At 57.9% G+C, this 22,078-nt stretch overlaps 6 protein-coding genes across 6 annotated transcripts; 5 read left to right on the forward strand and 1 right to left on the reverse strand.

Annotated features, from left to right (window-relative positions):
* Nucleotides 1-1,774: 1,774 nt before the first annotated feature.
* TRAVEDRAFT_122983 (Pkinase-domain-containing protein) lies at nt 1,775-7,445 on the forward strand (the record flags this gene model as incomplete). Its single annotated transcript, XM_008040729.1, has 7 exons — nt 1,775-3,420; nt 3,485-5,363; nt 5,431-5,660; nt 5,720-6,105; nt 6,159-6,325; nt 6,388-6,625; nt 6,676-7,445. 7 exons carry the CDS (start codon nt 1,775-1,777, stop codon nt 7,443-7,445), a joined length of 5,316 nt encoding a protein of 1,771 aa, XP_008038920.1.
* Nucleotides 7,446-9,017: 1,572 nt separating this feature from the next.
* TRAVEDRAFT_47923 (glycoside hydrolase) lies at nt 9,018-10,613 on the forward strand (the record flags this gene model as incomplete). The annotated part of the gene is made up of 11 exons (XM_008040204.1): nt 9,018-9,230; nt 9,284-9,297; nt 9,361-9,604; nt 9,654-9,765; nt 9,825-9,837; nt 9,900-9,975; nt 10,030-10,041; nt 10,105-10,114; nt 10,173-10,388; nt 10,451-10,473; nt 10,554-10,613. 11 exons carry the CDS (start codon nt 9,018-9,020, stop codon nt 10,611-10,613), a joined length of 993 nt encoding a protein of 330 aa, XP_008038395.1.
* A 1,408-nt stretch (nt 10,614-12,021) lies between these two features.
* On the forward strand, nt 12,022-13,550 carry TRAVEDRAFT_72257 (glycoside hydrolase family 18 protein; the record flags this gene model as incomplete). Its single annotated transcript, XM_008040730.1, has 9 exons — nt 12,022-12,296; nt 12,369-12,612; nt 12,681-12,786; nt 12,839-12,851; nt 12,911-12,983; nt 13,051-13,072; nt 13,130-13,342; nt 13,405-13,427; nt 13,491-13,550. 9 exons carry the CDS (start codon nt 12,022-12,024, stop codon nt 13,548-13,550), a joined length of 1,029 nt encoding a protein of 342 aa, XP_008038921.1.
* An 874-nt stretch (nt 13,551-14,424) lies between these two features.
* On the forward strand, nt 14,425-16,281 carry TRAVEDRAFT_20687 (uncharacterized protein; the record flags this gene model as incomplete). Its single annotated transcript, XM_008039931.1, has 13 exons — nt 14,425-14,477; nt 14,536-14,570; nt 14,634-14,794; nt 14,853-14,854; nt 14,914-14,975; nt 15,028-15,125; nt 15,186-15,274; nt 15,339-15,340; nt 15,402-15,542; nt 15,595-15,610; nt 15,662-15,710; nt 15,773-15,822; nt 15,882-16,281. 13 exons carry the CDS (start codon nt 14,425-14,427, stop codon nt 16,279-16,281), a joined length of 1,158 nt encoding a protein of 385 aa, XP_008038122.1.
* A 240-nt stretch (nt 16,282-16,521) lies between these two features.
* TRAVEDRAFT_72259 (glycoside hydrolase) lies at nt 16,522-17,842 on the reverse strand (the record flags this gene model as incomplete). Its single annotated transcript, XM_008040731.1, has 4 exons — nt 16,522-16,759; nt 16,824-17,053; nt 17,104-17,584; nt 17,642-17,842. 4 exons carry the CDS (start codon nt 17,840-17,842, stop codon nt 16,703-16,705), a joined length of 969 nt encoding a protein of 322 aa, XP_008038922.1. The 3' UTR covers nt 16,522-16,702.
* A 2,077-nt stretch (nt 17,843-19,919) lies between these two features.
* TRAVEDRAFT_72260 (ubiquinone biosynthesis O-methyltransferase) lies at nt 19,920-21,325 on the forward strand. The gene is made up of 4 exons (XM_008040732.1): nt 19,920-20,291; nt 20,341-20,445; nt 20,497-20,775; nt 20,833-21,325. The coding sequence occupies exons 1-4, from the start codon at nt 20,046-20,048 to the stop codon at nt 21,235-21,237; spliced, it is 1,035 nt and encodes a 344-aa protein (XP_008038923.1). The 5' UTR covers nt 19,920-20,045; the 3' UTR covers nt 21,238-21,325.
* The last annotated feature ends 753 nt before the right edge of the window (nt 21,326-22,078 follow it).

Below are 22,078 nucleotides of genomic sequence, written 5' to 3' on the forward strand. Positions count from 1 at the left end.
GGCATCAACCAGCGGGCGCTGATGGCGGACTCGACGCCCGGCAATATCGGACGATGTACTCGTTATCAGTAGATTACTTGTTATCTATACTCTGATCTACTATACCATCTAATCTACTCTACGTCCGTAGGCCCTCGTACTTAGGGGAGGGACGTCCTTCTTCATTAGGGAAGAGCACGAATTATTGCTAGAATTATTAGTAGCGGGCGGCATGTGGGTGTTCAAGTCAAAGTAACCCGAGGTACCCCAGGGGGTGCATCGGGTTTAGTAATCATTGATGGTGTGATGTTCAGGTGCGTTGGGCATCCTCGGGAGAACTGCAGGAAGACGCCGTGCGTTCGAAGCCTCGGGTCGCGCCCGTGGCTCACTACGCTCGTCCCGTGGCTAGCGCCGCGCATCGTGGCCGACTTATCACGGTCGCGACTTTCTGACTAACAGTCAGAAAGCCGCTCAGACTGATGAACAAGTGCTGATGGACGTCCTCTGTTAGATGCATGGCCGACCTCGAGGCTCGCGCTGCTCGCCCTGGACGCTGCGGTGCGGGGGCCCGGGGTGCACAGTCGATGGACGGGGGAGGTTATGAGCGCTCTGCTCTAGCCGTCGTAACCGCGCTTGCTCATATAGATCGTCATAGGTCGACGTCATAGGCCGCCTGGTTGCCATCTCGAGATGGGAGGAGGAGGAAGGATGTTGTGCCTGCGGAGCAAGCACACGGACCTGTCAAGCACACTACTGTTCTGCCGGCACAGAGCGGCAGAGGTGTTCGCGCGCGCGGAATGCTCCTGTGGCCGAACACGCACGGCGGTCGGAGCCGCGAATTCCGTCTCAGATAGCGCGGCGGGGAAGGCGGGATTCGTGTGGGATGGCGCGCGGGCCACAGAGGGCCGACAGGGTGCGCATTAGCCTACATTGTTAGCTTAGCTTAGCTAGGTAGATCCATTCCTCGCAGCTCCTAAAGCGAGCTCCTGTAATATAGCTAGTCAAAGCGGCTGATGGTGTGCGAGGGAGCGCGGGAGGCGACCAGCGGCAGTCCATAACTTTCCTTATATCGCGTCGGCAAGCACAGACGCCCAGCTCCAGCTGCTCAACCCGTGTTGCATGCTCCTTGGCCGCTAACGACGACCAGCGACCCGCTCGTTTTCATCCACCGTCGTCCTCTTCGTGCTATTCACGATCTGGTTCACTTGCGCAGCGCTATATTCTCTCTTTTTCTCGTCCCGGCGCCGTGTGCATGGCGCGTCCGCTGAGCTTCCTTGTCATCTCTCCCGCCTCGTCGCTCTGAGGATCTCCCAGGCCCGAACGAACACCATCTTCCAACCGGCACCCACCCTACAGCGGCCTGCTATATCGCGCCGTCACGCTTGTGCGAACAGGAGCGCGTCAGGATCCGCTGACTTGCATGCTCGCGCTCGTGGTTCGTCTTTACCTCACCCGCGACCCCCATTTCCCTTCCGAGGCCGTCTTCCCCTCCCTATCTCAATACTAGAACACTCCGCTGGGGCATTCTGGGTACGGTTATCGATTCATCTCACCCCGAACCCTTCACCCATCCGGCGCGCGCGTTCCCATGCTCACCCGTTTCTGTCCACCAGAACTGCCCCGAGTCCGCCTCCGCCCTGTCCTGCCGTCTATTCGTGCGTGAGTCTGCCGTAATCTCGCTCATTCTGAGGCACGAAATCTGACAGCCCGCCGCGTCCGTGTCGCTGCGCCCCGCGGTAGTTAGCGGTGTCGGCGAAACGTTCTTCTCGACGAACACGACGAACCCGTTGTTCACATGGCGGCAGCCGTTGCCAAACTCAACATATCTATATCCAAGCCCCTCTCCATGGTCTCCCAAAAGCACGCCGATCCGGGTGCCCCGCTGGGCACAGGCGCGGCATCTTCTTCCCGGCTCCAATCGCACACGTCGGAAGCCCAGCCGAAGACATTCAGTCGCCTGCGCTCTTCGCTCGAACAGAGCCTGCGGACCGCGACAAAGTCCAAGGCGAAATCTCCGGCAGCAGTTGACGAGTCAGGCGTGCTCTCTCCCGGAGCGGGCAAGGGCAAGGGGAGGGCGTCCGAGGACGATGCCCCGAAGGAGAAGGAGAAGGCCAGATCGAGGATGCTATCTAAGGTTTCGTTCCGCCGGCCGGGGAGGGATGTGTCGACGCCTTCGCCCGTCCCCGCCGTTCCGCCCTTGGCCAGCGAACAGAGCCAGGGTGCGCGCGCAGTGCGGGATCGGGACAAACCAAAGGACAAGGACAAAGTTCGTCTCGCGGGCCACACCAGCTTCTTGACGCCCTCGTTGCGGCAAGCCTCCATGTCTTCCCCCACATTGCATCTATCCGCGCAGCCCATCCCTTCCTCCTTCACACAACCCTTCGCTCTCCCCAGCGGCTCGACCTCCAATGTTGCTGCTCTCGTATCACCACCTCGAGACCGTACACGAAGGTCGAGCGCCCAGCCTGCAGTAAGTCCAAAGGATATCAGTGGTCCGACTCCCTTGGCCCCCCGGCGAGACCTACGCTCCAATGGCACTTCCTCACCAACCCCCAGGGATAGCAGCGAGATGCAGCGGCCATCCAAACAGTCTCGGCCACCTCCACTCTCCTTTGCCTCGTCACCCACCGCTCCTTCGTTACACTCCCGCGAGCTCCAGTCGCGCTCTCCACCACCACCAGAGACCCCGACGCGCAGGTCGAGGGAAGCAACGAGATCACCTGATCTGTCGCCCCCAAGCTCGCCGTCGCCTCGAGGATTCGGTGTGAGCTCCTCGAGAAGGGCTGCAGCGAGTGCCAGCCATTTGCCATTAGGTCTAGGCTCACCCCCGTCTTCCCCCACGACGCCTCGCGCGACGAGTCCCACACTGGCTCGCTCATCTTCACGCACCCCCACGACGCATCGCAATATTCCCTCCGCAGCTTCCACATCGCATCTGCCCCTCAATTCCGCATCACCTTCGAATCGACGGCCGTCCTTGGACAGCGCTCGACCGAACATCCCGCCATCACCGTCGCCTTCCCGCGCGGCGTCTCCCGTCACCCCTGCCCGTACGCGAGCCGTATCCCCCACGCAACGCAACTACTCGCCTAGCTATGGCCAGAACCGCCTGTACAACGCGTCGACCACGTCGCTCGCTGCGCCCGCGAATCCGGAGCACCGGGAGCTCATACGATCGGCGACGGCTTTCCTGTGCCGAGAGATGCTGAAGCCGCCAGCGCAGTTCGGCAAATCCGGCTTGGAGCCGAAGGACTGGGAAGAGGTCGAGGTGCGGCTGAGGGCGCTGGCGCGCGTTGAGCGGATATGGACGAGAAGCGGGGCGGTCGCGAGCTCATCGCAGGTGAATGTTTCGGCCCTGGGAAACGGCGTCGCGTCGGGAAGCGAGGAGAAGGAAAGGCGGCTGTTTGGGGAGGCGCTGAGGGATGGCTATGTGCTCTGCCAGTGCGTACGCCGTGTCTTGTCGTGTTTGTTTGAGTGCTCATCACGGCGTATGTCCATTTTGCAGGTGCCTGAACAAGCTCTTCCCGAACTCCATCGCTCGAGTTGATCGGCGAGAGGACGGGTTCGTGCGGACGTCGAATGTCACGAAGTTCCTGGCGGCGTGTTCTACCGTCGGGCTGGGCTCGGACAAGCTCTTCCACCGCGACGACCTAATCGAGGCGACGAGTGAGTGCCTTGCGCGGGTTGCGAAAACGGTCATCGCGCTCTCGCAGCTGGCCGAGTTTCCTCCTGCACCGTCGAACGCGATCCTAGGTGGGTCGCGGATGGGCATGAGTCCATATGGCCAGAACACCCGCGCCGCCGCGTCAACGCCGAACCTCAGCATGTCGCAGTTACAGCGCTCGACGTCGCCAGTCGGACCTAGCTCGCCTGGACAGAGGAAAAGGTGGAGTCCCCATCAGCATTTACCGACTGTGCGCTCCGACAGCCCGAACGAGGACTCCAGCGACGGCAAGACCGTGAACAACGACGATGTCTTCGGCAGCAAACCTTCCACCCCTGTTCCAAGCAGCGTTGACCGAGATGAGGTCCCACCGATGGTCATGACCCCTCCTCCGCGCTCACCCCTTCGTGTCCGTCCTGTCGTCGAGCGCATATCCATTGCCGACTCGACCCGCGCTTCTGTCGGCGACTCCGTCATGGGGTCTATGGCCGAGTCTTTCGAAGTGCCTGCGGCGATGAGGCAGTCCCAGGCCTCTAGCAACATGACCGACTCCACTAACTTCTCCACCGCCTTCTCGAGCCTTTTGGATCCCCCACGGAGTCCAACGAGCGTCAACAATAAGTTCGGCACGATTCGGACGGTCACGACGGAGGCGACCTCCGAGTCGCCGTCGATGACGCGCACCGAGGGCAGCTCGATCGCCCCTTCGTTCAAGGAGGAGGGTCGATATCGTGGCATGGACTCACCTACACGTCCGTCGCGCGAGCGTCGGCCGAGCGAGACCGCTATTGTGGACTTGTCCAGGGTCGTCGAAGAGTCCGAGGACGGTCTGGCGAGTACGCGGGGTGCGAGGTCCAAGGGAGAGAAGCAAAGTCCAGAGCGAGCGCGCTCACCTCTCAGGACAGCCCCTGTCCCCATAAAGCTGGGGAAGGGGAAGTGGCCCGACGACTTTCTCGGCTTGGACACGTTCCAGGCGCCGAAGTCCTCCCTCCTCGACGACGACGATTCCTTCTCTCTCAGCGCATCTGTCCACACGCCACTCTCCATCTCGCCTCCGCGCAGCAAGCTCGTGATCGCTGCATCGCGCTCCCCTAACGAGAGTGTCGAGTCGTTGCCTCAGTTCTCGCCGCGCCGCCCAACACACCGCGCGCGGCACAGCGTCGACACGCCCGGGCTGCTTCCGAAGGACGCCCTGCTGCGGCGCGACTCGAGTCCGGATGCAGGCGCGTCGCCGTCCCGACGGGTGGTGCTCCGGCGCAGCAGCTCGAAGGCCGCGGGCAACCGGAATGGCATCTACATCCCCCACAAAGAGGGCTCGGCGTCGCCAGACGACAGCGACGCGGCGGTGCCGTTCCCGCGTTCGGTGTCGGGCGAGCACTCGTCGACGCCGCCGGGGGCTGGGTTCGTGTTCCCGTCGGCGTCGCCCAATGACTCGAAGACGGACGTGAGTAGCGTGCTTGGGGTTGACCGCCCACGGTTGCCACGGGGGCGGTTCCAGAGCGAGATCGACGCTGCGAGCTCGAGGAGGAAGCCGAGGCCGAACTCGTACGATGAGCTGGGTGCGAAGCCGAGGAGGTCACGGTTCGAGAGCATGGTGAACCTGGGCGTCGCCTCGAGCAATGCGAGCGCGAGCGATCTTATGTCGCGCGATTCGCTGGATGGTAGTGGCGTACGGCAGACGTTGATAGTGCGGGAGGATGGCAAGGCACCGACGCAGTTCGTGAGTGGCTGATTCAGTTTTACGTCTGCATTCCGCGCTCGGCGGGCTTACCGCTTTCTGTTTACAGCAACTGGGGAACTGCATTGGCCGTGGGCAATTCGGCGCTGTGTACAGGGCGCTGAATTTGAACACCGGGCAGATGGTGGCGGTCAAGCGGATTAGGCTAGAGGGCCTGAAGGAGGACGAGATTTCCCAGCTCATGAGGGAGGTCGATCTCGTCAAGAGCCTCTCGCACCCGAGCATTGTCAAGTACGAGGGCATGGCCCGGGACGACACCTCGCTCAACATCGTTCTCGAGTGAGTGTCCCGAGCGCTCCCTGTGGCAGCAGGTGGAATGACACTGATTTGGCGCCTAGGTACGCGGAGAACGGCTCCTTGGGTCAGACCTTGAAGGCGTTCGGGAAGCTCAACGAGCGCCTCGTCGCAAACTATGTCGTCAAGATCCTCGAGGGTCTGCACTACCTACACCAGAACGACGTCGTGCACTGCGACCTGAAGGCGGCAAACATTCTGACGACGAAGAACGGCAATGTCAAACTGTCGGACTTTGGCGTCTCGCTGAACCTGAGGGCGATGGAGCGGGAGATGAAGGACGTCGCCGGCACGCCGAACTGGATGGCGCCCGAGGTCATCGAGCTCAAGGGCGCGTCGACAAAGTCGGACATCTGGTCGCTCGCCTGCACCGTCATCGAGTTGCTCACTGGTCGGCCTCCGTACGCCGACATCGCCAACAGCATGTCTGGTATGTCTCTACATGTTGTCGCGAGGTGCTGCCGCTAACAACGCACTTACTAGTTATGTTCCGCATCGTGGAGGACGAACGGCCGCCGCTGCCTGAGGAATGTTCTGAGAACCTGCAGAGCTTCTTGAAGTGGTGTTTCAATAAGGACCCTACTAAGCGACCGAACGCTGAACAGCTTTGTGAGCATGAGTGGCTCAAGAAGCACTCTGCGGCTCACAAAGTGAGTTGGGTCCCCCCTGTACGTCGTGTAGAAGAGCGCTCATGTTCGTTGCCCGATTCTAGGAACTGCGGCCCCAAGACAGTATTCCGTTTTTGCGCCGCGTCAGCGCCGACATGCAGAAGTCGAAGGCTATCCGCTACCTAGCGGACTTGGAGATGCCTGACTCTGACCGGTCGTCCGCGGATCAACGCCCGAGCCCTCTCGACCTGCCCGGCTCCCCGCCACGGCGAAGGCTATCGAACGACCCAGAGCCAATCTCACCCCGGGAACACTCCTTCGTCAAAACGACCTTCGGGAAACGTACGTAATGTGGTCGTAGTGCCCAATTCATTCGCTGACTTCGAATCCAGCGGTCATCTGCAGGGTCTGTCTTCAGAGTGTCAAGAAGAGCGCCGTGCTCTGCGAACAGTGCAGTCTCATTGCCCACGCACGATGCTCAGGAAACGCCCCGCCGACTTGCGACCTGCGATCCCAGCTGCTGCTGTACGCGCAGTACGCGGAGAATGGCAGCTCCTCCCCCATGGACATTCTCGCTGCCGCAGCGCAAGGCGGACCGCCCACTAGCCCTACCAGTCAGACGTCCGACGACGGCTTCTCACGGCGAACAAGTATGGATTCCGTTCAACCCCACACCCCGGGACAGCAAGGCCATCTAGCCCATCCCCCCACGGCATTCAAAGTCTTCGCCGCATTCAAGCGCTCAAAGTCGTCGCTGACCATAGACCAAGACCACCAGTCCACGACCTCGCTCTCGCCAACCCCACCAGTTCCCCAGCCCGTCCGCCAAGTCTCAAACAAGCGCTCGGTGCTGCACCGCAAGAGCACGCGCGACAGTAAAGACCGTCCACAGTCCATCTCGAGCAACAGCACGTCGCCGAACTCGGCGAGCATGCGCAGCGCAGTCACCGCGGCGGAGAGCATGTCGAGCAACAGGCACAGCAGCCACATGTCGGGCGACAAGTCGGACAGGCTGTCGCGCATGACATCGTTCTCGGCGGTCTCTGCGGCGTCTGGTGCGGAGACTGAGCGGGACGAGCCTCGGCTCGTAGGCGGGCTGCCGCCCCCGACTCACCGCGAGAAGCGGCGCGACCGAGACAGCGGGGGGTGTTCCGTACAATGATCACCGCTGCGCCCGCTCATCCCTCCTTCGTGCATTGCTATCCTTCCGCTCGATTTTTCCGTATTATTCTGAGTCCATCTGTCTGACGCATCCTCCCATTCACGCATGACCATATCCCTCGCCCATGTACACCAGCCAGTCTTTCTTGATACCTTCCACGCATACAGTTCTCCCCCTCCCCCCATCCCTCATCCTTCCCGGTTCTGGACTAGGCTCGTTGAACTTTTTTTATTGCATTTAGTGCTTATACGCGCTCTTAATCCCCCTCCTCTCCTACGCACCCATGTATGTCGGCGCCCGAGCGCGCTCATTGCCCTCCGTATACACCTCCCTCCCCTATCTGACACCCTCGTCGCTCTACGTAGTAGTCTGTCCTTGCTGTCCGCTACGTTTTGCAATCTAGTCGTTATGAATTATGGATTTTAGCTGCTTGAGACTCTGAGTCGTGTGCTACCGAGATGTTGTGGGAAAGTCGGAATTAGGAAGCGCCCTCGTATGTTCCACGATCCCGCGGGTCGAGGACCTCTCCTTTGAACCTCCCACACTCACTGCAAACCTACTGTATAGCTATATGCTTCTCCATCGCCCCAACGGAAAGCTCTAGGCTAGGTGGAGCGCTGCAAGTCCGCGACGGAGGGCGTCCGTGCCTTATGGATTTGCTCCAGAGCCCGCAAACAACCTCGCAACCGTCCCACAATTGCATGTGCGAGCATGTGCTGTGTCGGCCGGCTGATCCCCTGCGGGCGCAGTACTCATATGTCGACCAAAACATGCTCTCTGTGGCCTCGTTCTGACTATCGCCTCGGCTAGGCGGTACTCCGACGGGGTGGCTTCCTGCGGGAATATCTGGCCTCATGACGGGCTTCTTGAAGACGAAGAACGTCGCATGACGGGCCTATGTTCGCGATATCCTGCGTGGTACGCCGGCCACTCTTGCGAAGAGCGTAGCCCTCGGGCTTTCTTCCTCATGAACCCTCCCACCTCTAGCAGCGGACCCATGCGGGACCTTTATCAGCGCAGGTCATCCTGTGGTATTGTGGCAGCATCCCGCACTCCACGAACGCATGGCCTCCGTGTGTTTTCATCTTGATCTCCTTCACGGCTCGCTTCTCGCTCGTCGGCCCTCTGAGCGCGTTCTGGCCTGTCAGGATAGGCTCGCCAGGACGGTATCGTGCCGGTACCGGCAGGCTCGGGAACCCATCGTTCCTCGATGCGGGGTACATCTTCGGCTGCTTCTTCCACCCGCATCCACGTCTCCGAGTCCGGTGGAATGCATGGTTCACTAACAATGCTCCTTCTTGATCGAGCTCTATCAGGCCGCTCGCTTGACTACCAGTCCCGCTGTCCCAAAATTACACGCTAGGCGGACCGCATGGTATGCAGAGCGCCCTTTCAGCGTTCCTCGTGGTATCTGCAGCGCGAGAAGAACCCTCGCGCATGGAGGACGGAGTAGTAGCCGTCGAGGACGATATATAATGTCTGGCGATGGCGGGTCTAGCTCTTCAGGCTCTGAGCTCTCAGCGCACACCCACCCTCCATCGTCGACGACAGCCCCGAGTTCCTATTAGCAAGATGTTCGCCCTCTCTTTCTTCTACGTGCTGTCGTCGATGCTCCTCTTCCGAGGCGTGCTCTCTGCCCCTGCATGTGAGCTGAGCTTGGAGTCGCGCTCCACCTCCTCCACCTCCCTTTCCAAGCGTGCTGTACCTGCCGCTCCCCGTTTCGTGGTCTACAGCGACAAGTTCGTCTCCGGCCTGACCGGCCCACCTCCCGTGTCTGAAATCGCGGTGCGCATCACAAGCCTCTATAGCATCCGAATAACGCTCATAAAATCTTCTAGGGTTTCAACGTCTTGTGCGAAACCTTCAGGCTTCTTCTCTGTACCGGAACCGTGCGCTGATACTATTGTCTACCTAGCGCTCTGTCGTTCCTGCTCCTCTCGGGGCCCGCGGACAAGGCGGTCGAGTGGACATGGCTGACCGCAGACCAGCGTGCTACCGTCAAGTCGCAGTACGCTGACGCGGGGGTCAGCCTTGTCGTCTCCGCGTTCGGCTCCACGGACGCGCCAACGTCCTCCGGGGCGGACCCCGTGGGCACGGCGAACACGATGGCGGCGTGGGTGAAGCAGTTCGGCCTCGACGGTATCGACGTGGACTACGAGGTACACTTGTGCCTCGCCATCTGGGAATCGCCGGGCTGACTTTGGTCAGGACTTCAACGCGATGGACGCGAGCGACGGGAAGGCGGAGGCGTGGATCGCGAGCTTTACCCAACAGCTGCGCACGCAGCTCCCGAAGGGACAGTTCATTCTCTCTCACGCGCGTAGGTTTTCATGATCGCCGGTCGTGTGTGGATAACAGCTGACGGTGACTTCGGGACAGCGGTTGCTCCTTGGTTTGTTCACACCCGATCGTGGATCGTGGTGCTCGACCCGGTGTTCATATTCGGTTTTTCAGGTTCTCCGTTAACAATTTGTTCTCGGCTGGGGCCTATCTAAAGGTCGACCAGACGGTCGGAGACCTCATTGACTGGGTAAGTCAATCATTCATATCGGAGATGAAAACATGAGGCTCATGCACGACGCAGTACAATGTCCAGGTACGCAACCTTGTTTAAGGGTGTCTCGTCTTTGGCTGAATCAGACTCGCTGCTCGTCCTTAGTTCTATAACCGTAAGTCCCCAAAATCAAGCCTGACATGTGCACAACTATATTCATACCTGCTGCTCAGAGGGAACCACTGAGTACACCACCTGCGACAACCTGCTGAACACGGCGGGCGGAGACTGGCCCGGCTCTGCTCTCTTCGAGATCGCCGCAGCAGGCGTCGACCTCAACAAGCTTGTCATTGGCAAGCCCGGCAACAACGCGGGCGATGCGGACAGCGGCTTCATTGCCCCCGCTACGCTCGCGGGCTGCGTTGCGCAAGCAAAGGCCAAGGGATGGGGTGAGGCTCTGCTATCTCCACGCGCCTCCGAACTCTCGCTTACAGGTCTTCTTCTCTTGCAGATGCGGGCGTCATGTCCTGGGAGGTGCGTCCAGCTTCTATCTCTCTATCCTTGGGATCTCCGAGGGATTTGATAGCTGATGGATTGCGTGCTGTTCCTCCTAGTTCCCGGACGCGGCCGCATCGTGGATTCAGACTGTCCGCGCGCAGGCGTTCCCCGTCTGAATGGGCCCTGCTAGATATATACCCGCCGGTTTGGGGACGAGGCGCGAGCCTTAACATTAACGATTGTTATGACCCAGGGAAGCTGTGCTTCAGAGGCGTAGATTCGGATATCCTTATGCCTTCTGTAACAGTGACACGATTATGTGGTCCGGCGTTGACCAATTCAAACAATATTTTGTATCGGGATCTTCCAAACCTTTGTCATGAATTCATTGGCGCCTCTACTAGCGCCAGATAAGCAGGGCGCTACACCGCGGCACCGCTCTCTCCTCCGAGTTTACTCACAACCACCATCGCTGTTTGGTACCTCGAGGCTCGAAACCCTCGGTCGCGCGAGTAAAATTGCAGAGTCTCGCAAGTCTGCATCCGTGCATCCTTCTTGCGACTCTTTGATTGCCGCCAGGACGAACGCATGCGCCTCGCTCACATGTCGCACTAACGAAGAAGCAGAGCCCGACATGGTTCACGATTCTATGTTATCAGGTGCGATACGCTCGTCCTATTTTGTCCTCTCTTTAGCTGAAGACGTGGTCAGCTGCGATTCGCCATCAGACATAGGTTTAGACATACTCCACTCTGTACGCATCCTTCTCTCGGAGGGCTATATAGGAGGCAGAGTAGCAGTATCGCCGCCAGTGGATGCACAGAGCTTTCCGTCCACAGGTATCTTGCCATCCTTGACAAAGATACTCGTATCGCGGTGTGTATTTAGAGCAAGGTTCTACTCAGCGCGAAATCTCAACTGATGCCGCTATCGGGAAGCCTTGCCTAGAGAGCCCCCCATTCGGAAGCCCCGATCTCTATCCCCTCAATGGCAGCGCTCTCGAATCAATTGTCTGTTCCATCTGATTCCGTCGGGGACATCCCGCTGGACACTCGCCTTTGACCATTCTCCGACTGCTCTGAATCTCCTCGAGCGCAGACCACTAATCTAACATCCCGGAACGCATGGCCGTCGCCGCTTCTTGCGCCCGCGTGTCCTGGTTATGTCTCTCGGATTGGATGTCTCGGTGTCTCCCTCTGTAACCCATGCGCTACACTGGACATCTGCCTATCTAGCTCGGTACTTGGCGCTGCGATGACCCCGCACGCGGGCTGGATGACAGGCTGGACGGCCGCGCGAGCAGCCCAGATGTGGTATGCAGAGCCTGTGACGGACCCGGCCCGCGTGCCACCACGCCGTCCTTGTGGCGGATACGGCGGCGGGACGTGATCGCAGACCAGTTGCAATGCAGATCGCGCGGACACTGCGTTTGCGGGGACGCCCGGGCCCGCATGGCGCGTCTGGCGGCGACATATGCTCTTCGGGATCGTCGTGGTCATGGCCTGGGGCTGAGACGTATAAATGCAGCCCGTCTCGCGGGGCGGCTGACTCGAAGAGAACTCGCTGTTCGCTCTCTGGCACCACATGCTCGCTACTGTTCTTCGTCGCTTTGCCGCCCTCGCAGTGGCCTGCTTTGTGCTCCAGCTCACCACTGCTGTTGCGAGCCCGACGCCGTTTGACAGACTTGATGTGCAGGCCCGCGATGTGCTTGCGGACCTCACACCGAGGTCCTACGACGAGCGTGGACTTGTCGCACGTGCTACGCCGGCTGCGCCTCACTTTGTGGTCTACGGCGACAAGTACGCTCCTGGAACAACCGGCCCTCCTGATGCATCGACGATCAAGGGGTTCAACGTCTTGTATGTCCCGTCTTCAATTTCAATAAATTTCAGCATCTGCTGCACGGACTGACTCCAGTGGTATTGTCGCAGCTTGCTCTCGTTCCTCTTGACGGAAGGCGCCTGGGACAAGGCATATGAATGGACGACGCTGACGGCCGACCAGCGCGCCGCCGTGAAGTCGCAGTACGCCGCGGCGGGTATCAAGCTGATGGTATCCGTGTTCGGTTCGACGGACGTGCCCACCTCCTCAAGGAACGACCCCGTCGGGACCGCGAACACGATCGCGGCCTGGGTGAAGCAGTGGGGCTTGGACGGTGTCGACGTCGACTACGAGGTACGGGACGCCGTCTACGGCTACATTTTGAACGCAGCTGACGAGCCGGGGCCTTGTGACTCTACTAGGACTTCAACGCGATGGATGCGGGAACGGCCGAGGCCTGGCTGATCTCGTTCACGACACAGTTGCGTGCACAGCTCCCGGCGGGGAACTTTATCATCACACATGCGCGTATGTACGTTCTGTGCTCGAATACCATCATGCAGCTGACCTTGGCGGCCAGCCGTTGCTCCTTGGTACGGATCCCGTGCTCCAGCTTCCCATACTTAATTGCCAACGTCCATGTCGTCTTCAGGTTTACGCCGAACAAGTGGCCGGGTGGAGGATACCTCAAGGTTCATCAACAAGTCGGCAGTTTGATTGACTGGGTAAGCCAACGAGGCATATCCAATGCAGAATGTGAAGGTCACTAACCAGAAAACTACATGTACACAGTACAATGTCCAGTTCTATAACCGTACGAACTTCTACCATATTTATAGCGACCGCGCCGCTAACCGCCACAATCTTGCAGAGGGCACGTCAGAATACACGACCTGTGCGGGTCTCCTGACGACGTCGTCGTCGACCTGGCCCAACTCGGCGCTCTTCCAGATCGTCGCGTCCGGCGTCCCGGCGAGCAAGCTCGTGATCGGGAAGCCGGCGAATTCGGGCGATGCGACCAACGGGTACATCGCGCCGGCGACGCTCGCTGGGTGCATCTCGCAGGCTAAATCGCAGGGCTGGAGTGAGTGGCATGAATTATCAGGTTGTCGGTGTGCAGAGGTCTGATTGCTCGACGTTGAATAGATGCTGGAGTGTCTGTCTGGGAGGTGAGTTCGAAATCGGTCATGGACGCTTGGCAAATCTCAATTTGTTAACACTCTGGTTTCTAGTTCCCGGATGCCGCGGCGTCGTGGATCCAGACTGTCCGAGCGTCGTCGTGGCCCGTCTGAACCGGCAACTCAGCTATCGCCCCCCTTTCATCGTTTCTGAAATCCGCGGATTTTGTGGTCTTAGAGCTCTGGGTTACTCCTGCTCACATTTATGTCGCTCGCGTTGCTGATGTTAAATTTTTGGAGTCTGTTAGAGGAAGGTTTATCAAATGTACAAGTAGCTTTATGTTTTTCCCCAGGTTGTTCAGTGTTCTTATGTCGCTTTTCATATACTATATATCAGGATTGTGCGCCTTCATACACCACGTATCGACGTTCGGCTGGAAAGAAATCAAATTTGCCAATCAGGGCGCTGTGTCGGGCGCCAGAAAGGTGTGCCTGACGCCCTGTATCGGGCCCGAGCTTCTCCGTACTAGCTTCTCTCCGAACCAGCTTGTTTCAAGACCTACGGCTGTGATGTTCAGCCGTTCAACGGACCTCCGACATGCAAAATAAAGCAGCAAGACGTGCTGTAACATGCATCGGTGGGTGGGCAAACACCATAACCTTCATACTGAGACTAACGGAAATATTTGAAGCAGCCGCTGCTTTCCCGGACTGCGTTGCACGACGGGATCGACGTGCACATCATCCTGATGCGCGCTCTTGTGAGGTCGCCGCCCGCACGGGGTACTCATTTTTACCTCACTATTGCCCGGAAAGCTGTCCATGTGGATTCCCGCTTTCGTTAGATCGGTCCATACCATTGCTCGAAACGCGCTAGTAGCCGTTGCGCCCGTGGCGGTCCCCCGCGGCGTCATGTTTCCAGATAAACAACGTATCGTCACCTATATATTGTGAAAGCGGTTGCCATCGTCGCCCGAGCAAACCTTGCCCTCCCGGACATTTTCGCTTGGCTGTGGCCGTGTGTTCAACGTCCTTGCTGACGCCGAGCATGTCCTCCGACGCCGACGCCGCTGCTCAGCTCGTCCTGCTCTACCAGGCTGCGTGAGTGTAGTCCGTAATTCCATCTTGAGTGATGGCTGATGTTAAATCCATGCGACAGAGATTCGAATTTGTATTGGACCAGCTGTGCTTTCGGTACGTTCGAAACGCATGTCTATGAAGGCTAATGCCCCGCTAACTGATGATGTACATATGTAGCACTCCTGTTCTACGACTACATCCTCACGTTCCGCCATGAAGTCCGCTTTGTGTGGGGTCGTAAATTCTCGGCCGCGGCGGCGTTATTCCTTGTCAATCGATACTTCATCATCCTGCTCTATCTCGTGGATATCGTTACACTATTCCCAATATCAACGAAGGTGAGTCCGTCTATCTTGACCTGGAGTGTGGGGTGCAGAACTAACCGTTTTTCGCCAGACGTATGTTCATAATGAAGTATGAGAAAACACTGGACAGACCATTCTTAATCAATCTCCAGATGTCCGGGAATTGGACGCTTCATCACCGTGCTCGAAGTCATTCCATACATTATATGGTCCAGTGCGTTTGCTATATTTGCTCCTATCATCTCAATTGTCGACCCTTTTTCAAGCTTTCTCTGCCCTCCGAGCATATGCGCTCAGCAGCCGCACCACTTTAATAGGCATCGTTGTCTTCATCCTCTCGCTGGTGCCTGCAGGAGTGAACGCTGTGAGTAGCGTTCCTACATGTCTGCGCCGGACCCTAAAAGGTTATGGTCACACACTACAGTATTTTTTCTCCACGTTCGTCTTCATCAATCTCGACCCGCCGTCAAATTGCACCGCGCTGTCGGATATAACTCCCGAGCTGAGCAAAACGTACGTTCATCTCCTCCTGATCACTGTCGTATTCACTGCGCGGTGTACTGAAAGCCATGCACAGTTGTACGCATGACGCTCTGTATCCTCATGATTGTGAACGGGTCCTTGAATGAGCACCGCACAGTGACGATTGTATCGCGTGCGACGCTGATGGCCGCAGACGTCCTGGTTATCGCGGTCACATGGGCGAATACCTACCGTCTCAGGAAGGCGTCGCACGACGCGAGGGTTGACGGGTCCTTCAGCGGACTCTTACTTCGTGATGGTGAGTAGCTTTGCGCCTTTTGGCGGATACACCTGAGTTGACTCTTCGATAGGAACGATCTACTTCGTGTGAGCACCGCGCTGCCATGTATGAGTTACGGGTGTCTGACAGGTCCATAGCGTGCTCATTGCTATGAACGTCGTGCACATGACGCTTAACACGGTGAAGGTACGATTTCTGCTCCGCGTCCACCACTCGCACGCGAATCTCACTAACGACTTTGTCCACAGCCCAACAATATCGTGCAGCAGGCCAGCTATGTGACGATCCTCGAGAACCCGTACGTCTTCTCACCTGCTCAATTTTACTAGTTGGCTCAGTCCTAATCTCCACCCAAAGCATCACTTCCATCCTCATCTCACGCTTCATCCTCAACCTCCGTGCGGTCGACCATCGCGGCGTCGAAGGCGGGGACGCGTCCGACACACTCCTCAGCAGCCCCCATCCCCGAGGCGCGGCATCGACGATGCGCTTCGTGAGCGTAGCAAGCACCCTAAAGGTGCTCGGGGCATCGCTGGGAGACGAGCTTGATGAGGAGGCGATCGCGGTAGGAGGGGGTGAGGATGCAGCGAGGGTCAAATGCAGTTTGGACCCTGAGAAGGCTCACGTTGGTGAGAGTGAGACGACTGAGGCATTGCGGGAGGCTCGCCCGCCATCCCTAACAGCGCAAAGTCTGAAGGCGCGAGATCAGGGTCCTGCGCCGAGACTATTCGCGGAGGCGGGGCCTTCTACGGTCTAAACATGTAAACGTATGGTAAAAAGGTATCTCTCGCGAAGCATAATGCGTGTAGTCGTATAAATTGTCGTGCGAGCGCGCCCTTCTCGAGCATGTAGCTAGACCAGTTCGAGTTCACGCAATGCGCTGAGAGACCTCTGGGAAGAGGTATCGCCACTTGATGCATGTTCACCATCGTAGGTGCGTGATCCTGGGCGCTGTCGGTCAAGTCTTCCTTCCACCGCTCTCAGTAGAGCATCAGTTCGCGTGTTGACCCCAGATAGATTCATCATGTTGCAATCGTCGCACATAACTATAGTATATCATAAGAAGTCGTAAATTCCCTTTCCGCGTGATCGTGCTGTCTTCCTCCGTCAAAGGTCATCTTGTTCGTCATCGCACTGGCAGAGCAGGCATCGAAGATAAGACCGAGAACCAGTGTCGCCTACTTGAAGGACTTGCCCTTGGCGGCCTTGATCCAGGCAGCGTCCGCCTCGGGGAACTATACACGTCCACCAGCCATGAGTATTCATTCACTTCGACCCCATCCTGCGAGAAGAGCTCACCTCGAACGCCATGATACCGGCACTCCATCCCTTAGCGTGCGCCTGGTCGACGCACGTGCCGAGCGTCGCAGGAGCGATGAAACCGTTGGTGGCGTCGGCGGCGCTGCCAGGCTTGCCGATGACGAGCTTCTTCAGGTCGACGCCGTTGGCCGCGATCTCGAAGAGCGATGATTTGAGGAAGGGCGAGCCGGACTTGTTAATCAGGCCCTCACAGTCGGTGTAGAGGCCCTCTGCGTAGCGAGTGAGTACTAACACTTTGGTGAGGGTATCTGGTACTCGCGGTTGTAAAACTGGATGTTGTACCAGTCGATCAGCGACCCAACGTTCTTGTTCACAGTCAGGTACGCCCCAGCCTTAAACTGCGCGTTCGGGGACAGCCACGGCGCGAGCGGCGCATGGCTCAGGATGAACTGGCCCTTCGGCAGCTTCTTGCGCAGCGTCGTCGTGAACGTAGACACCCACGCCTCCGCCTTCCCGTCTCCCTTGTTCATCGCGTCCAGGTCCTCGTAGTCGACGTCGATCCCGTCGAGCTGGTTCGTGAGCACGAACTGCGCCATCGTGTTCGCGGTGGAGGTCGGGTCGGCCCCGGACGTGGTGGGCTTGTCCGTCTCGCCGAACGCGGACACGATGATGTTGATGCCGGCTTTCTTGTATGCGGCCTTTGTGGACGTGCGCTTTGCGGCCGGGAGAGCAGCGTATGCCGCCGCCTGGTCGGCAGGGCCCTTCAAGGTGAGGAACGAGAGGGCGACGACGTTCCAACCCTATATAGTAGCGTGAATGAGCAACGAAACAGACCCTAGTGGGCGAGAAACACTCACGGCGAGCTGGGAAGCCGGGGGCAGCACATCTGCAGACACGAACTTGTCCGTGTATATGACAAACGCCGGGCTGGGGGCTTTCACGGCGCGCGCCTCGAGATGCGAGCCGTCGTTGGCAACGGGGACAGCAATGACACTGGTCACAGAAGCCAGTGCCAGCGCGATGTAGACGGAAGAGATCATGCGGGTGAAGGAAAACATCGCCGGGATGTATGTTGAAAAGAAAGTGGGAATGAAAAGAAAAGAAGCCGACTAGCGGTCTTGAGAACGAATAAGCAGACGAAGGCGATGGTGAACCTGGGGGCTGGTCTTTCGATATGCCTTCGCTATGGCTTAAGTATCGTGTTCGTCGTAAGCGTATCGCCAGGGGCAATGTGGTCCGATGACCGTTCGGACTGTGGCCGTTCCCCTGCCGCCCACGGAGAATGCAGGCAGTGAGCACGCCGCGCACGCAGTGTTGTGGATCCGGTGATTCCGCGCAGTAGCAGTGGTGCGAGGGTAACGTTACATGTTACACCCACCAGATTCTGTATGCTCCACATTTCGTAGTATGCCGGTAGTGCATCCTCTAACACTCGAAATCCTATGAAGACGGTTAGGTCAATAGATGCAATGCGAGCGACGATATACTGGAGCATTTGCGGGCGTACCGCTCACATTGTTAAAGTTTGACCTGCCCATCGCAAACAAGTCGAGACAGGCGCAGTCCTGGGGTAGCCTGTTCTTGACCGCCGTTTGCATCACCGGTGTGGCTTGAAGATGGAAACGACCTGCCCAACGACTGATCCTCCTGCGCTGTTCAGCCACAGCCTGAATGACGCGTATACATCAGATGTATGTATACGGTAGAGTCCACATGCCCCTCCACATACGAATAGGTGTGGTGTTTTCGAACCCGAGCGGCCCGCTTGTTCCCCAGTGCGCATCGCTCGTGCGCCGGTCAATGCTGTGAATCTGAAATGTATGCACGCTAGCGCTATGCCAGGGGCGTTAGGCGAGTATCACTTTACCGCTGTTGCTAAGTTGGAGCCTGAGGACGGTCTGATTGAGCGCTAAGCATTGCTCTTTCTTGCGTTGTTCACAATAGCAAGCGTGCTTGATACATCACATCCGCTCACGATCATATAAGTGGGCCCTAGCAAGATTGTCAAGGGCTGAAATAGGTTTGGAAAGTGACTGGCGTGTGAGTAGTGAGCTCCGGAGCGAGCTCAAAGTCATCATACCGTGAAACCCAAGTAGGTAGAGGCGGTGAAGTTCCCCCACAGCATTCTGGCAGATCGGAGCCTCGGATGATTACCGGGATGAGTAGCAAGCCCATTATAGGACGGTGCGACACGGTGGTGAATGTGCTGCTTGAATGAGGATGAATATGAGACCTCCGACAAAAGTTTCGATGTAACATAGACATCACGTACCTCAAAGAGTAACTTAGATCAGCAAGGGGCAGGACTTGCGGCATGTAGGAGTAAAAGTCACCGCAAGCGTTGATCAGCTTATGGTTTAAGATTATACTGGCGAAGAAGTGGGCTAAAGATTCGAAACTTCATGACTCTGCGCAGTGATAGACACAATGAGTCAACTTTCTTCAAATCGTCTTGAGGTGGTCGATCGGGGCTCCTTATATCCGTTCCAAAAAGTACCAATCCTATAATCTTGTATTATGGTCCTTCTAAAAGGAAATTGGTCAAAACATCATAGACGCAATCTTGCCTACATTGACGTACCATCCTTACAATGGAAAACTCCGTGCCTGAAGGGTCCATGACATGCACGCTGAAGTGTCGGTATGAAAGTTAGACAGTCTTCAAGCCAAACCACGACATAGGCCAGCCGTAGAGCAGCTATAACCCCTCGCCACGTTGGCCTCCGGGCGACGGGTTATGCCTAGAGCAATGAGGGGGGCAATCAGACTGCTAGTAGACTGTGGTCTTGCGAAGTCCGATATTTGTGGTAGGCTTCTCGACAGTGCGGAGATCACAGCTTCAGTAGCAGAGCATCAAACATTATCGCGTGCATGCTGCGCGCGATTTTTTCGGCGGACGAAGCAGAATTGAAAGTGGGATGGTCGTGGTCCGTGATCAAGCAGGCTGCAGCGGCAACATACCAGCGGACCGCGATAGCGCGTTGGGCGCCTATAGCAACTCAGCCGCGTCGCGTCGAGGCGACCGCCCTCCTCCGTCCTCACACAACTGCCACCACTCGTTCCGTGTCCCCTTTCCTAGGCCTAGCGTTCGAGCGACCGTGATTTGGAACAGCCTCTCTTGGATTGGGCTGTGAAGGAAACAATACTGGTGCTAGCGATACAGCTGTCTGGCAACCCTCCCTGACAAGGCTCCTCCGACGCGCTGTGGCCTAGCTGTTTGACACACAACCCCGAGCTGCTTAAGAGCCCTGCAAATCCACAATGTCGCAGCTAGGACGCGTTTCCAAAGCCAGTGCACTGAGGCTATGTCGGCCGACACGCGTTGCCCCTGCAGGCCGTTTGCACTTGTCCACCGCTTCCTCGGTCGGCGGGAGCCAGTCGAGCGTCAACCCCGACGAGATTGCTCATTTCTCCAGGCTGTCACAGCAATGGTGGGACGAGCGGGGAGAATTCGGGCTGCTGCATAAGATGAACCCGGTCCGCATGCAGTTCATCCGTAATAAGATGGTGAGTGGGACGTGCATCCCATCCGAAACATGGCCTCACGAGACGCAAGCTAGAAATCCAGTGGGAAGAAGACGAGAGCAGAGTCAACGAGGCGCAGCCTCTCAGTGGCTTGGACGTCGTGGATGTTGGCTGTGGGGGCGGTCTGCTCTCCGAAGTAGGTCCGGATATCCCACTTGGTGCTCCCTCGTCACTGAACGTTGTGTAGACATTGGCAAGACTAGGCGGAAGGACACTAGGCATAGACGCTTCCTCGTCTAACATTGGCATAGCATCTCTGCATGCTGCGGCGGACCCAGCTTTGGCCCCGTCAACTTCTTCCGCTGGGAACAGCGGAAGGGGTGGCCTCACGTTCAAGCATACTTCCGTAGAGGATCTTCTTGCAGAGCGGGGCCCCGCATCCTTCGACGTCGTCTGCTCGATGGAAGTCATCGAGCACGTTGACAACCCTCGAGCGTTCTTGACCAACTGCGCAGCCCTCGTTAAGGTGAGTTGACTGTGGTCGTAGTCACTGCGGAACATGGCGCTGACGGTACCGACGAAGCCTGGCGGCCATCTCTTCCTCTCGACGATCGCCCGCACGCCGCTGTCCTACTTCCTAACAATCTTCGCTGCGGAGCAAGTGCTCAGGCTGGTTACGCCCGGCACGCACACACACTCGAAGTACATCAACCCTGAGGAGATGACCGAGTTCTTCCTCTCGACGCCTCTACCACCTCATGATGTGGCGGCACTCGACAGCGCCCCGACGGGGTCCCGAACAGCGAGCCGACCTTGGATCTCGCGCCTGTACGGCGGCGCACCTCTCCGGACTGAAGCCGAGATCCGCGGAATGGTCTACGTGCCGTGGAAGGGCGAGTGGGTGTTGGTGCCTCGCGGCGCGCCGGGCGCGAGCGTGTGGGCAGAGGCTTGCAACTATCTATTCTGGGTGCGGCGCCCCCTCGAGTAAAATCGAGCCGTGTTCGTCAGCTATGTTCGTCAGGATGTAGATGGTGATTCGTTTACCAGACAGGTCTCAATTGCCCTCACCATCATTACACCACAGAAGCACCGAGCGGGTGCACTTCGATTTTGCGCGCTCGCCCGTGGTCCGGGATTACGAACTGGCGCATCTTGTGCACTCTTCGCATCATGGAAGGTCTTGCCCATGAGTTGTGAACACGAACCCCTCGTGATGTTGCAGGTGTGTCCGCTCTATTCACAACGATTCAGCCGCCTTGCTGGGTGATGCAACCATCTGGTGCGCAGGCGTACGCCCGCCGCAGGCCCGCAGCCATCATGGACCGGCGCCTAATATACATTCTGGGTGTTTCAAAGAGGATCACCCTTGCGTCGCGCAGTGCACGTTGATGCGTGAAGTCTGTGCAGGTCGTTGGTAATTCCGGACCTCGACCGGCTTTACAGCACAGTCAGCTCCTGTGGCTACTACGACCGATGTTAGCAGGAACCGATCGGCCAGAAATACCACACATTTGCATCATTCGCGCCTCGCGCGTGGTGCAAATATGTAGTAACCGTGCACTGTTGGACCAACGCACCCATCACAGCCACCGGTGAATGGGCGGTGTGGATGATCTCGACACGAATTCGAGGAGGCTACTGCAGGTGCCCCTTGTCTTCCGTCTTAACGCTGTCCAAATGGTGAACACATGGCGTACTATTCCGCCATGAGAGAGCAAAAGGCTGCGGTCATCCACTGGGCCTTGGCACATACCTCCGGACGCCCAAGCTGTCACCCACAAACGCATCATACACAAGGCTGTGGCGGACTTACGACCACCGATGATATC

Source organism: Trametes versicolor, assembly GCF_000271585.1.
Source record: "Trametes versicolor FP-101664 SS1 unplaced genomic scaffold TRAVEscaffold_6, whole genome shotgun sequence".
Lineage (NCBI taxonomy): Eukaryota > Fungi > Basidiomycota > Agaricomycetes > Polyporales > Polyporaceae > Trametes > Trametes versicolor.

What these genes read in the sequence shown, in the direction of transcription:
- TRAVEDRAFT_72260 (XM_008040732.1), top strand. Translation starts at nt 20,046, where the DNA reads ATGTCGCAGCTAGGACGCGTTTCCAAAGCCAGTGCACTGAGGCTATGT. An exon ending in GGGGCGGTCTGCTCTCCGAA is followed by an intron (nt 20,446 to 20,496) that starts GTAGGTCCGGAT and finishes AACGTTGTGTAG; the next exon opens with ACATTGGCAAGACTAGGCGG. An exon ending in ACTGCGCAGCCCTCGTTAAG is followed by an intron (nt 20,776 to 20,832) that starts GTGAGTTGACTG and finishes GTACCGACGAAG; the next exon opens with CCTGGCGGCCATCTCTTCCT.